Raw genomic sequence first — 14,476 nt, forward strand, 5'->3', positions numbered from 1 at the left:
CCCATTGGACTCCAGCCAACACCCTGTCCAACAGGGAGTCACATTGTATTCTCACTCTGTCATTGTTGTTTTAGTTTACTGCATTGTTTATTTTATAGTTCTATTTTCTTCCCTAATAAAAAACTGTTATTCCTGCTCCCATATTTTTTTACCTGACAGGCCCCCTTAATTTCAAATTTATAACAATTCTGAAAGATTCTACATTTTTCCATTTCAGGGGAGGCTCCTGCCTTCCTTAGAAGACACCTGTCTTTCCAAACTAAAACACCTCCTTTCTCTCCTGCCTTCCTTTGCCTGCTCTGTTTCTCTCTCAGTGTCTCCATTGACCCAGGGCAGCTCCCACCAAAGACCCTGTCCTGATTTCATTCCCAATCCATGAGCTACGACAACCATGGGTGAAGTTAGGAAGGCTGGCAGTGAAATGTCACTGTAGGATCCTGCTCTACTTGGCTTTTGGCTCCTTCATAAGAGCTTTTCCTTCAAGAGCAGGAACATCTTTTCCTGGCTGGGAACTGGAATTCCAGCCCCTGGGAGTGTGTGCCATGGATCCCAGAAGGGCATTCCCAAGGTTCCCAGGGTGCTGCTCCTGCTGTGCCTCCCAAGGAGCTGTGCAGGACAGGGGACAAGATGCAGCAGCTGTGTTGGTGCTGCAGTGCCACAACAGCCCCTGGTTCCAGGAGTTTCCACACTGCCAACAGTAGTTCCTGGGTTCCATGATGCCCTGCTGTGTCCCCATGGATATTTGGTGTCATGAAGTTCTTCAGTGTCACAATTACTTACCTCGCTCCATGAGCTTCCACAGTATCCAAATGGCCTCCTTGGATGGGCAGTGTCACCATGGACCATTGGCTCCATGCAGCCCCGCTGGGTCACCTTGGACTCCTTGGTTCCATGAGGTTCTGGGGGTGTCTCCATGGTCTCCTTGGATCCACAGTGTCACAATGGACCACTGGATCCACGTGGCCCTGCTGTGTCACCATGGCTCCTTGGTTCCATGGGACCCCAGGGTCACCATTGACTTATTGCTTCCATGTCATGCCCTCAGTGCCAAAATGGCCCCTTCGTTCCATGGGGAACACAAAAGATTTATAGAAACATTGAGCAAATCCTGCTTAACACAGCTGGGAACATCTGTTTGCATTCCAAAGAGAGGTTAAAGGTGAGGCTGGCACCAGCAGCTTCCATCTGCAACAGAGATCCAGGGAAAGGGCTGGGATAGAGAATTCAGCTGGGAGACTCAGAGAATTCTGCTTCCAGTGATCATTTCTGGTCACACTGTCCCTTGTAGAAAGGTGACACCACTCCAGGCAGCCTGTACTGAGCAGGTGGCTCCTGAGTGGGGTTTGTTGTTCAGGAAACCTGCTCAGGCTTTTCCATTCTTTCCTTCCCAACAGGAAAACTTCTCTTGGGTCTGTGTGCAGGCAGAGCCCTGAGGAGAGCAGGTGGGACACGGTGCAATGGGCTGGGACATGGAGCTGCAGAGCTCAGGGACAAGGTTCTGCTGCAGGACACAGGGATGTCAGTGCCAGGTGGGCGATGTCAGACATGGTGAGGCTGGGGGTGAGGAGCAGCTTGTCCAAACAGAGTCAGCCCTCAGGGGGCTCATTCTGGTACATGCCCAGACCTCCTCTGGAGAAGTTCAGTGTCAGGATCACCTGGGAAATGCTTCTATCAGCTCTTCTCCAAACTGGGAAATAAAAAAATACTCACTTGATTGAAGAAAAAAAAAATCATGATGTGTACTTTGAAATCTTCCTCCTTAACAGAACTGCAGACTGACTCCAATCAGCTGCACAAGGCCTGGAGCACTGAAGACGATTGAAGGAAGAAAAAGAGCCTCCAAGGGCTTTCTGTATTTTTATGATCCCCACAGTTGATTTGGGCCCCTGTCCAGGATCATGAGGCACTGAGAGAAGGCTGAAGAAGCTGCTCAAGGAGTCAGAAGCAAAACTCCAAGTCCCTTGGAGCATCACTCGGCCCCACTGAGGGCAGGGACTGCCAAAGGCTCCCCAGGGACTGGAGAGAGCAGATCCTTGAGGCCAGGATTGCAGGGAGCCCAAGGCTCAGAGCAGGGAACTGCAATTCTGAGCAAGGCCTGGGCTGGCTGGGGGAAGCAGAAAGGCCAAGCCCTGAGCCCAGACAGGCACAGCAGGGCCTGTCCCTCACGGGTGGCTCAGGGCTGTTTGTGGGGCAGGGGGATGTGAGGGGCAGCAGGGACAAATGTCACAAACCTGTGTGACCCTGCAGATCCTCATGGAACCAAGGGTCCGATGTGACACTGTGGGAAGTTGTGGAACCAAGGGGATCATTGTGGCAGTGTTGGGGCCCATGGATCAAAGGGGCCATTGTGACATTGTGGGGCCTCATGGACACAAGAGGCCATTGTGAGCCTGCAGGGCTGTAACACCCCAGAACACTGAAATGCTGGGGGTCACCAAAGGTTCTTTTACTTGAGTTTGGTGCACAGGAGAAACACCAACCAGATATTCTCACAATAGCCAGATGCAAAGAATATTCTTGGTAGGAAGGGACCCACGAGGATCATCAAGTCCAGGTCTTAAGCGAATTGCCCACACAGGGATTGAACCCACAGCCCCAGTGATACCAGCACCATGCTCCAACCAACAGAGCTAAGAGGCCAAAATAACACAAAATTTTTCTGGCAAAATATAGACAATCAAGGGACTTCGGCAAAGGGTTTAATACAACATCCACTTCAACATAAAACTCTTATCATAGCATTAACTTCATTAACTTAGTCAATTTAACCTAAAAACCTTTAATCCTTAATACGCTAAATTACCCAAAATAGTTCCAAGTAATTAGGATTAGAAAGAGAAGAAATAGAGAACATCAGAAAGACAGAAGATCTATAGAAAGACGCACAGAGGCACAAACTTCTCAGGTTCCAGTGTTGCCAACAGAGGAACCCCAGGAGAAGGCAGGATCCAGACCATGGGCTGGCCTCGTGCTCCGGCTTTTAACCCCCTGGGCCTCCATGGGCCTGCCCCTGGGGTGGGACTGCCAGGTGATTGACCAATCAGAGTCAGGGGAGGCACCAGCTGCTGGTGTGTGATTGGTTGACAGCTCAGCCAATCAGCACCGCCCCTGCTGTGTGATTGACAGCTCTGCCAGGCCAGGCTGGGGGCGGGGCTCTGTCCCACCACAAACCAAGGCCTGACCCGCCCCCGGCCCCACACGGGCATTCCGAGCATCCCAAGGTGTCTTGGGACATGGATCTCATCCAGCCTCTGACAGCGACCACGGTGGCACTGCAGAACCTCATGGAACTAAGGGTCAGTTGTGACAGTCCAGGTCCAAGGACACCACAGTGACACTGCAGAAATTCATGGAACCAAGGAGCCATGGTGACACCATGCTCCATCATGGAATCAAGAAGACCATTGTGGAACTCAGAGAGCCCAAGGTACCAAGGGTCCATGGTGACCTGGTGCAGCCCACAGTGTCACAGCGAGGGCACACGGAGCCGAGGGGCCATTGTGACACATCAGGGCTTTGTGGAACCACAAAGCCATTGTGATATTGCAAGGGCTCATGGAAGCATGGGGCCATTGTGACACTGCAGAAGCAAGGGGAACATTGTGACACTCCAGGTCGTCATGGAACCAAGGAGACCATTGTGACACTGTGGGGTCCCACAGAACCAATGGAACATGGAACAGGTCTGGCTGCCTGGACCACCCAGGGGCCAATTCTCATCTGCCTATGAAACACTGGGACCATGTAGTTTTCTTTCTTATGGGAAAAAACATTCACCTCAACTAGGCGCACATGGCCAAAATTGGGTATTTGACACCAGAATTCCCTATATTTAAGGATAGCTCCCAGAAAAAAGGTGCCAGGACTGACAAGTTTGGCTGGCCTTGTCTTCCTGAGAGTTGGCACTTATTTGCTTCAGAAACACGGGGGCTCTGTGCTTTCCTTCCTAATAAAATGGCCAAAATTGAGATTCCACCTCCAAAATGCCATATGTCCAAGGATAGCCCCTAAACAAAAGGGGCCAGGAGAGCCAGATCTGGCTGGCTTGGCCTAAGGCAACCTCTCGTCTTCTTCCAGAACACTTGGAGTTCACGCTTCTCTTACCCATAGGAAAAAACCCATCCATCTTGACCAGGCGCCCATGGCCAAAACTGGAATTCCACCTCCAAAACTACATACCGCCAAGGATTTCTCCCAAGTGAAATGCCAGGAAAGACAAGTCTGGCTGCCCTTGGACCCTTGGGGGCTGCCTCTCACCTGCCTCGAAACACTGGGGCTTGCTGCTTTCCTTCCTATGGAAATTAACTGTCCTTATGTATGAAGAAATTACCAAAAATGGAATTCAACCTCCAAAATTCCCTCTATCCAAGGGTTGCTTTCAGAAAAAAGCTACCAGGACAGAGAGGTCTGGCTGCCTTAGGCCTCTAGTGGCCACCTTTCATCTGCCCCTCAAACACCGGTGTTCTGTGCTTTTCTTACCATGCAAAGAACAGACCTTCTCCTCCGGGTGTCCATGTCTGAAACTAGGATGCCACCTCTAAATATCCCTATATTCAAGGGTTGCTGCCAGGCAAAATCTGCCAGTACCATCAAGTCTGGCTGGCCTTGGCCTCTGGTGGCTGCCCCTGCCACACTGGGGCTCGGTTCTTTCCTTCCCATGGAGATCACTGTGACACTGTGGGCACCTCATGGAACCAAGGGGATCCTTGTGGCACCACTGGAGCCCATGGAACCAAGGGGCCATGGTGACACCGCGGGGCTTCATGGACCCAGAGACCATTATGACTCTGTGGGGCCTGATGGAACCATGGAGACCATTCCGACCCTTCAGGGCCTGGTGTCACCAAGGGGGCATTGTGACACCTCAGGGCCTCCTGGAAGCAAGGGACCATTGGGACACTGTGGGGCCCCATGGGATAGGAGAACATGGACCAGGTCTGGCTGGCTTGGCCTGCCATGGGCCACCTGACCGGTCTAGCTGATCTTGGAATGTCAAGGCCTGCCCCTCATCAGCTCCTGGAGCACTGGGGCTCAGTGCTCTTCTCTGTATGGAAATAACCGTCTGCTATTTCAGATGTCCATTGCCAAAATTGGTACCCTCCCTAAAAATTTCCTATTTGTAAGGGTATCTCTTAGAACACAATCAGGCAGCTCTGGATGGCCTTTGCCTCTGGTGGTCAACTCTCATCCACCCCTAAAACAGTGGCACTCTGTTTCTTCATTCATGTGGAAAAGAACTGGTCTTCATGTCCAGGGACCATGGCCAAAACAAGACTTAGCCACCAAGCTCAGCCGGGCTCACGGAACCATCTGCAGGCCAAGGGGACATATTGACTCTGCCAGTGCTGCCATCCTCCCTCCAGTGAGAGAAAAGGACACAGGGCAGGCACACAGAGGAGCAACATGGACACACCGAGGGCAGGGAAGAGGAAGTTGAGTCCCAGATGGGAGGGATGAGGAGATGCCTTGATCTTGGGGCTGAAATCCTCTGCTAAAGCTGTGGAGAAGGATGTCATTGATACATCAGACTCTCTTTTTGGCTATAAGGCATTGAAAACTATGGGGAGATGACTTGCTCAGCAAAGGCCGCCATGCTAAAGTAAGCAAATGTTGCAGTAGCTGTGATCCCACGAGAAGTTTGAACAGAGAAAGAGAGCACAGTGATGAGACACTGTGCCCTCAGGGAGAGAAGAAGACCTCTGTTCCCAGAGATGAAGATGATTTTAGAAATAGAAGGAGAGAACTTTTGCTTTTAACAGCTCTTCTTTAAACTAATACCCCATAAATAGACATGGCCCATAAACACAGCTATGAGAAAGCCTGTCAGAAAATTGGAGGGACTTCACAATTGCAGATTTTTCTGAGCAGCTGCTATTTGTGGAAGCTAAAAGCCATGCGATAACTGTTTTCTTGTGGAGATGCCTCCATAACATAAACAAGAGGAACTTCTCTCCCTAAGTGAACAGAAGAAAGACAATTCTAGAGATGGTAAACTGACTGAAAATATTTGGTTTTTTCTCTTTACATTTTCAGGTTGTCAGGAGAGAGGAAGTGTTCTGAAAGTTTTGTTCTGGTCCTTAATGCTCCTTCTTTTATTTACTGTTAGTAAACTTTTCTTTTTACTCTAAAAGTTTGACCTTTGCCTTTCTCCTAATCCTACCTCACAGCAGGAATTGAGTAAGTATATTCTAGTGTGTGCACTGATAATTAGCCAACACTGAACCCACTACACTAGTCGATGCATTAGCCAAGAAATCTCAAATTGGTGAAGCAAAACCAGTAAAGGAATGTTCATGATGAACTACATTACAACAGTGGCAAATCAAGGCAGAAGCATGGTTTGTCAGGACTTGCTTGGTACTAATGAGCCCCGTGGTGCACTTGGAGCTGAGCCTTGGAACCTCAGGGCCTGAGAGGAGATTGCAAAAAACCTTCCAGAAGTTAAAATCAAGAGGAAAAACCCAAAGTGTCACGAGGTACTAATGGGACTTACTTAGGTCCATCCCCAACACAGGCTCCTCATGGACTCCTTGGAGGAGAGAACTGGAGGCCAGGATGACACAAAAACTTCTCAGTCTGGAAATGAAAATTCCAAAGTAGCTTACAAAAGTTAAGTATCTCAAAGCATTAAAGAGCTCCTCTGAGTGTCAGTGCCAAGCTCTCAAGGGACTCCTTAAAGCAGATTATTTGGGCCATGATTGCACAAACCTCCCACAGAGTCTGTATCAAAAGGGAAACACCAAGTACCTTAAAAGAACTGAAGTACCTTGAAGCATTAATGAGTGTTGTTCCTGACAAAGCCTCTCCAGGGACTAATTACAGCAGATAATTGGAGGCCAGGATTGCAGAAAGCTCTCAGAGACTGCAAGGCAAAAGCAAAAGCCAAAGTCCTTTGAAAAACCTGCAGTCCCTGGGAGCATGAAGGAGCCCCCAGGGCCATTCCTGAACAAGGCTCCCCAGGGACTCCTTCCAGCAGATCCTTGACCCCACTGGGATGTGGGCATGGGGGGATGCTGAGGGCAGGACCAGGGGGTGACAGTGCCCAGCCTGGCTGGGGCTGTGCCAGGAGGCCCCAGGGCCTCAGGACAAGGTGTCTCCTCACAGCCCTTGGTGGCACAGACCCTGCTGTGCCCCAGGGCACCAAGACTTGGCTTCTCTTTGTCCCCTCCTGTCATCAGTGCCTCCAGTTCTCTGCTCTGCCTGGGGCCTGGGGACACTTTCTCAGTCGTGTCCCTCAGTGGGACCCATTAAAAGTCCAAGAAACTTTGGAGTTGGATTCTGACATGGAGTTCTCCAGAGGTTTCTGCAGCTCCCTCTCAGGGCCTGATGTTCAGGGCCTGAGCACAAAGCCCCAGAGGGTCATTAAAGTCCTTGTGCTGTGTCTGTGCTGCTGAGCTGGGCCGGGCTCCTGGCACAGAGGGTGATGCTGGTAACCAAGCAGAGCTTCAAAAGCACATTTCTCTTGCTGAGCAGCTCTTCTGCCAGCCCAGCAGGGCTGGGGCACTGCCTGCAGCCAGCGCGGGCACAGCACAGAGGCACAGAGAGCTTCAATCAGTCAGGGCTGGGAAGGGGCTGAGAAGTGCCTGGGGCAGAATCACTGCCAGCCCTTGGCACAGGAACCTCTGGCTGCAGGACAATGCAGCTGCAGCTCCTGGAGAGATCTCCTAAAGCTGGAACATGCCAATGCCCACAGCCCCTGTGAGTGCATTCTCTGCTCATCTCCTGTGCAGAGCAGCCAGGGGTGCCCAGGGCTGTCCTGCAGAGCAGGGTCCTGCAGCCCAGGGCGCTGTGCTGGGCCAGGGACTCTGCTGCCTGCCAGGGACAGCTCTCAGCCGGCCCTGGAGCTGCTCCCAGCGCTGGCCAGGAGCTGTGGGGGGAAGGAGCCACCCTGAGCAGGGCAGGTGCTGCTGCTGAGAGGGGCTGGCTGGGGCAGGGCTGCTCCCAGCTCCAGACCAGCCTGGGCACAGCTCTGGAGGACACTTCCCAAAGAAGGTAAGCCTGGGATTGCTGTAAAGATCAGGAGCTTTCCTGAGAGGGTTTTCAATTTCCTGCTTGTAGAAGGATGGGAAAGACAAGGTTGCTGGCAGAAAGATTTTTGCTATTTATACATTTTTCATATAGCCATAGCTATGTAAAAAAATATTATATACTTTTAAAATTATAATCCTAATTTTATTCTATTAAATTCTTAATTAACTCTATTAAGCTTCTATTATATACTTCTATCACTATAATCCTTAATTAACTCTAGTACATTTCCTAACCTTTCTCTTAGAATTTAGGACAATAAGCTGACTATCTAAATACATTCCTGAAATACTGTATAGTCTTATTATCAAGAAGCAGTCCTGAAAGAAGAACATTTTGCATTTTGACCGGAATGTGAGCAGTCATAACAAAAATTGGGGCAAAGAAGCCCTTGGACCTACTCCAATGGGTTGACCTATTGTGGGCTACTGGAGCAACGAAATCTTCTCCTGGATTCCCCTGTTAAATATCCTAATTAATCAAACACAATAAATTGTTGAAATCAGTGGCTGGGTGTGCCCCATCCACACTGGAAGCTTACAATAAAGGTCTGTTTTTTAACTTACTGTTCTAACACTTTTGCAAGGAGGTTTTTTTCTCTTTTGATTACAGACACAAGTGGATGAGAGAAGCAGAACAGGAATTGTAATCCCAGAATTAAAGAATATTCTGAGGTGAAAGGGACACACAGGATCATTAAAGGAATGTTTGAAAATTTACAGAGACTCCATAACTGTGACTTTGGCTGGTCAGTCTCAAGGCACGTCTCAGGAGGGGATGTTCAGGCCCAGGGAGATGCTCAGGGAAGCAGAGGGGGCTGAGTAGAGCAGTGCTGGGAGAACAAGCCCATCCAGCCCCTCACCTTCCCTCAGCCACATGGAATCCTTTGCCTCTCACATCTCTCAGTGGCAAAGTCTGAGTGCAGCAGGAATGCTGGTGATTTCTGACCTTAGAGAGCCAGAAATGGTGAGTGGGTAGGAAAACAATTCCTAAAACCAACTCCTGCCATCCTTTAGACCTGGAAGTGCAGATGGTACCAAGACTTTCTGCATTTAGAAGTGATTCCCCTGACAAATCCTGAATTTCCAGCCTTGTCCCTCTGCCACATGGCCACAAACCCATGACAGCGGGGCAGGGATGGCTCCTTGAGAGCCCCCACACTTAGCTGGGTGAAGGTTTTCCCAGAGCAGGAACCAGGGCCATTCCCTGCAGCAGGACAGGCTGCAGGGAATGGCCCAGATTTGGCTCCAAGCAGCCTCTCCTGACTTGTCCCTGTCCTTTCTCCATGAACAGGTGCCCATGTGCAGCCACAGCAAATGTCCAACAGCAGCTCCATCAGCCACTTCCTCCTGGTGGCACTGGCAGACACGCGGCAGCTGCAGCTCCTGCACTTCTGCCTCTTCCTGGGCATCTCCCTGGCTGCCCTCCTGGGCAACGGCCTCATCATCAGCGCCGTAGCCTGCGGCCACCACCTGCACACGCCCATGTTCTTCTTCCTGCTCAACCTGGCCCTCAGCGACCTGGGCTCCATCTGCACCACTGTCCCCAAAGCCATGCACAATTCCCTTTGGGACACCAGGAACATCTCCTACACAGGATGTGCTGCCCAGCTCTTTTTCTTCATGTTCTTCATTGGATCAGAGTATTTCCTACTGACCATCATGTGCTATGACCGCTACGTGTCCATTTGCAAACCCCTGCACTACGGGACCCTCCTGGGCAGCAGAGCTTGTGCCCACATGGCAGCAGCTGCCTGGGCCAGTGCCTTTCTCAATGCTCTGCTGCACACAGCCAATACATTTTCCCTGCCCCTGTGCCATGGCAATAGCCTGGGCCAGTTCTTCTGTGAAATCCCACAGATCCTCAGGCTCTCCTGCTCCAAATCTTATCTCAAAGAACTTGGGCTTCTTGCTGTTAGTTCCTGTTTCCTATTTGGATGTTTTGTGTTCATTGTTTTCTCCTATGTGCAGATCTTCAGGGCTGTGCTGAGGATCCCCTCTGAGCAGGGACGGCACAAAGCTTTTTCCACCTGCCTCCCTCACCTGGCCGTGGTCTCTCTGTTCCTCAGCACTGGCATATTTGCTCACCTGAAGCCCCCCTCCATCTCCTCCCCATCCCTGAATCTGGCTCTGTCAGTTCTGTACTCAGTGGTGCCTCCAGCCCTGAACCCCCTCATCTACAGCCTGAGGAACCAGGAGCTCAAGGCTGCATTGAGGAGACTGATGACTGAATGGTTTCAGAAACATTAAACTGCTAGCCAATTTCTGCAATTCACTCCTAATAAATGTTTTTTTTGATACTTCTTGTTGGTTTCATTTGCTGTTTTTTTTTTAATTTACTTTTTTCATATTTTCAACAGTAAATGTCATTTTTTGTGCCATTTCTCATTTTGCCTCTCTACACATTCCCTGTGTTCATAGACTGTGTAAATGAGGGGCTGCACTCATGGTGACTTTAAAGGAACTAAAGGATCTCCCAGCAGAGTTTTCTGCAGAGATGCCCTTTTGTTGCCTTCTCTGGAGCTGCAGCAGCAATGTCTGTGTGCAGAGCTGGGGCAGATCAGGGCTGGCACAGCAGCTGTGCCCAGGAGCAGCAGCACTTGGTGCTGCCAGTGCTGCTCCCGTGGCCCTGCCCCTCTGCCCTGGTGGCCCTGGTGTTGCTGCAGGGCCTGAGTGCTCTCGGGGCCGGGCACAGTCCTGGGGGTGGCAGTGCCAGGGCTGCAGCAGGGACAGGCCATGGGCACTGCTGGGGCAGCGCTGACGCCTCAGGCCAGGGCCTGGGGACTCCAGGCTCCTTGCCCAGGCTCTCTCAAGAACACGGCCAGGCCAATGCTCAGCACAGAAAACCCCCGTGAGCAGCCCCAGACTGGCCGTGGGCAGGCTGGGGGCAAACGGCACGGCTGGTGCTCTGCAAGGGCCCTGGGGGAGACGGGAAGGAGCAGCAGAGCAGGGGCTGATCCATCCCCAGTGCGCTGCACAGCCCAGGGCAGCGTCCCAGAGCGTCCTCATGGAGCTGCCAACAACATCCCCCCTCTGCAGTCCTGGCCTCTCCCCCAGCTCACAGAGGTGCCGCATCCTTGCAGGCACAGACACGGCAGCACTGGCTCAGCAGCCCCTGTTTGCATTGCACACAGCAGGCGGGAGCACCCCCATGCTGGGGCTGTGGGGACATGAACCTGAGGCAGCACAAATGCCATCAGCCCCTGGGGCCAGGAAGGGCTGGGGGATGCCAGGGAAACCACTCAGCTTTGTCCTGGCCTCTGCAGTCAGCCAGAAAGTTTGTTCCCATCAGCTGGGAGTTTCCTGTCCCACTGCAGACCCTGCTGCTCAGAGCCAGGGCTGCCTGGCAGCCACCCCCAAACTGCCCTGAGCATTTCCTTGGCTTCACCTTTGCTTTCTTTACTCTTCCTGCTACAAATTTCTTCCTCTTGCCCACCCCTGTTCCCTCCCCTGCACACAGCCCATCCCTGTTTGCCCTTTCCTCTCTGGCCCCACTCCCCATTGCAGTTCCTGACTTGGCACCATGGGAACATCCCTTGGGGAGCAGGATCATCCCACAAGTGCTGCAGGAATTGTCTGCAGGCTCCTGCAGTGCCTGGTGCTGCTCCCTTGCCAGAGGCACCCCAGGCCAGGGGGGCACATCTGGGCTGCTGTGTCTGGCTGTGGGGCTCCCTGTTCTGGGCAGTGAGGAGGAGCTGCAGAGGCTCTGCAGGACTGACAGGATGGGCTTTGGGGCTGTGAGGAGAAGCTGAGGGACCTGGGCTGCTGGAGCTTCTGAAGAGGAGGCCCAGGGCTCCTCCTGCAACTGCTCCAAGAGTGGTTTCAGAGAATCCCAGCATCAGCAAGGTTGGAAAAGACCTTGGAGATCATCAAGTCCAACCTCTGCCCTGACACCACCTTGTCTCCCCTGAGCCTCCTCTTCTCCCAGATAACAACACCAGCTGCCTCAGCCGCTCCTCACAGGACTTGTGCTCCAGACCTCTCCCCAGCCTTGTTGCCCTTCTCTGGACATGCTCCAGCCCCTCCATGTCCTTCCTAAATTGGGGGGCCCAGAACTGGACACAGCACTTGAGGTGCTGCCCAACCAGTGCCCAGCACAGGGGAAGAATCACTGCCCTGCTCCTGCTGGCCACACCATTCCTGATCCAGGTCAGGAGCCATTGGCCTTCTTGGCCACCTGGGCACTCTGCTGGCTCATGTCCAGTCTGCTGTCCATCAGTCCCTGCTGGTCCCTTTCTGCCTGGCTGCTGTCCAGACACTCTGTCCCCAGCCTGTAGCGCTGCAGGGGTTGTTGTGGCCAAAGTGCAGGACTCAGCACATGGACTTGTTAAACCTCACCTTGTTGGATTTGGGCCCTGGATCCAGCCTGTCCAGGGCCCTGTGCAGAGCCCTCCTACCCTCCAGCAGATCCACACTCACAGACAACTTGGTGTCACCACGGTTCCATGAGGCCCCAGAGTGTCCCAGTGGTCTCCATGATTCCATGATGCCTACCAGTGTCACAATGTCCCTTTGGTTCCATGGGAACCCTTGGTGTCACAGAGTCCCTTGGATCCTTGGGCCCCGCAGTGTCACAATGTCACCGTGTTCCCCAAGGCCCCGCAGTGTCACAGTGGATCCTTGGTTCCATGAGGTCTGGCAGGGCAGCAATGCTCTCCTTGGTCCCACAGTGTCACAATGGCCTCTTGGTCCCAAGGGTCACCACAGTGTCAAACATGTTTCCTTCATTCCGTGAGTCCCTGAGGAGCAGCTCAGGCCCCTCAGTGCCATGGCGCCCTGCAATGTCACAATTGCCCCATCATGACACAATGTCCTGCTCTGTCACAAAGCTCTGCATGGTTCCACAAGGCCCTGCAGGGTCACAGTGGCCTCTGGGGTTCCATGAGGCCTCAGAGTGCCACAATGAATTCCTTGGTGCTGCAGTGTCCTGGAATCTGACACTTCCTAAAATGGGGACCCCAGAACTGGACCCAGCTCTCAAGGTGCTGCCCAACCAGTGCCCAGCACAGGTGAAATACAGATGAAAAATAAAAACCCCACAATTCCAATAAAGATTTGTAGGGAATGGTATGTTTATTTACAGCACTGGACACACTAGGGACTCATTGCCCTTCAATGGACATGCACACCCCTAAGAAGTCCCAAAACTTTTTTATTATCCTTAATTAATTTCCATAGGCATAGAATTTCACAATAGGTTCATGCATATTCATTCTGATGATTTAATGTTACACTTAGAGCTAGTTACACTTGTTTTTGTCAGAAAGTACAGAAAGAACTCCTGGGTCACTCTGTGTGGTCTGTTTAAAGGCCCAAGGAGTCTTTCTTATCTCTTTTTAGTGTGGAAATTTGCATTCTTTCTCTTTAGCTGGGCCAACTTTGCTAGTGCTGCAGTTACCAGACTAAACAGAATATTTCACTCATGTTAGCAAGCTCAAAGGAGCACATTTCACCAAAATCCAAATGGATTTCTACCCTGTTAAATTTTCACTCTTTCTCGCAGGGGAAGAATCACTGCCCTGGTCCTGCTGGCCACAACATTCCTGATCCATAGGAGTGCCAGGGGTTGGATGAGGGAAATGGTGGGAGGAGCATAGGGACAAAGTGTTATTGATTGTCAGCCATGAAGGATCATGATTTTCATATGTATTCAGATTGCATAACAAGGTGCTGGGGGTCAATATTAATTGGATATTGCTGATATCAAGATATAAGTAGGAAAAGAAAAGTTAAAAGGACAAAACAATTATCTCTGCATTGTTTTCAATATAGTCTATCCACTTTGAAGACACTTCTGAAATCTGGTCCTGTCCTGACTGGGCCAAGGGCTACAGCATGAGCGATCTCCTGCTTGATCTGGGTGAAAGCTTGTTTGCTGCTCAGGGCCCCAGTGGAAATTGGTTTTTTTTGCGGGCGACCAGGTAGGGAGGGCTCAAAATATGGCCATACTTGAGAATGTGCATTCTCCGAAAACCTATGGCACCTAGGAAAGCTTGTGTTTCTTCTTGGTGCTGGGTAGAGACATCACGGTGATCTTATTGATGACCTCAGTTGGAATCTGGCGCCGTCCATCTTGCTACTTTACCCCAGGAACTGGATCTCTCAGGCAGGACCCTTGACTTTGCTCTTCTTGATGGCGAAGCTTCCAGCAGAATCTGGATGATCCTCTCTCCTTTCTCAAACACTTCCATTGCCGTGTTCCCCCACACAATGATGCCGTTGATGTATTGCAAGTGTTCTGGAGCTTCTCCCTTTTCCAGTGCAGCCTGGATCAGCCCATGGCAGATGGTGGGGCTGTGCTTCCACCCCTGGGGCAGTCAGTTCCAGGAGTACTGCACGCCCCTCCAGGTGAAAGCAAACTGAGGCCTGCATTCTGCTGCCAGAGGAATGGAGAAAAACGCATTAGCAATATCAATGGTGGCACACCACTTTGCTGCCTTGGACTCCAG

General features: G+C 51.5%; 1 protein-coding gene across 1 annotated transcript; it reads left to right on the top strand.

Annotated features, from left to right (window-relative positions):
* The first annotated feature begins 5,591 nt into the window (after positions 1–5,591).
* On the top strand, positions 5,592–10,277 carry LOC144248804 (olfactory receptor 14J1-like). The gene is made up of 2 exons (XM_077790791.1): positions 5,592–5,599; positions 9,479–10,277. The coding sequence occupies exons 1-2, from the start codon at positions 5,592–5,594 to the stop codon at positions 10,275–10,277; spliced, it is 807 nt and encodes a 268-aa protein (XP_077646917.1).
* Positions 10,278–14,476: the final 4,199 nt, after the last annotated feature.

Source organism: Lonchura striata, unplaced genomic scaffold (assembly GCF_046129695.1).
Source record: "Lonchura striata isolate bLonStr1 unplaced genomic scaffold, bLonStr1.mat Scaffold_91, whole genome shotgun sequence".
Taxonomy (NCBI): Eukaryota; Metazoa; Chordata; class Aves; order Passeriformes; family Estrildidae; genus Lonchura; species Lonchura striata.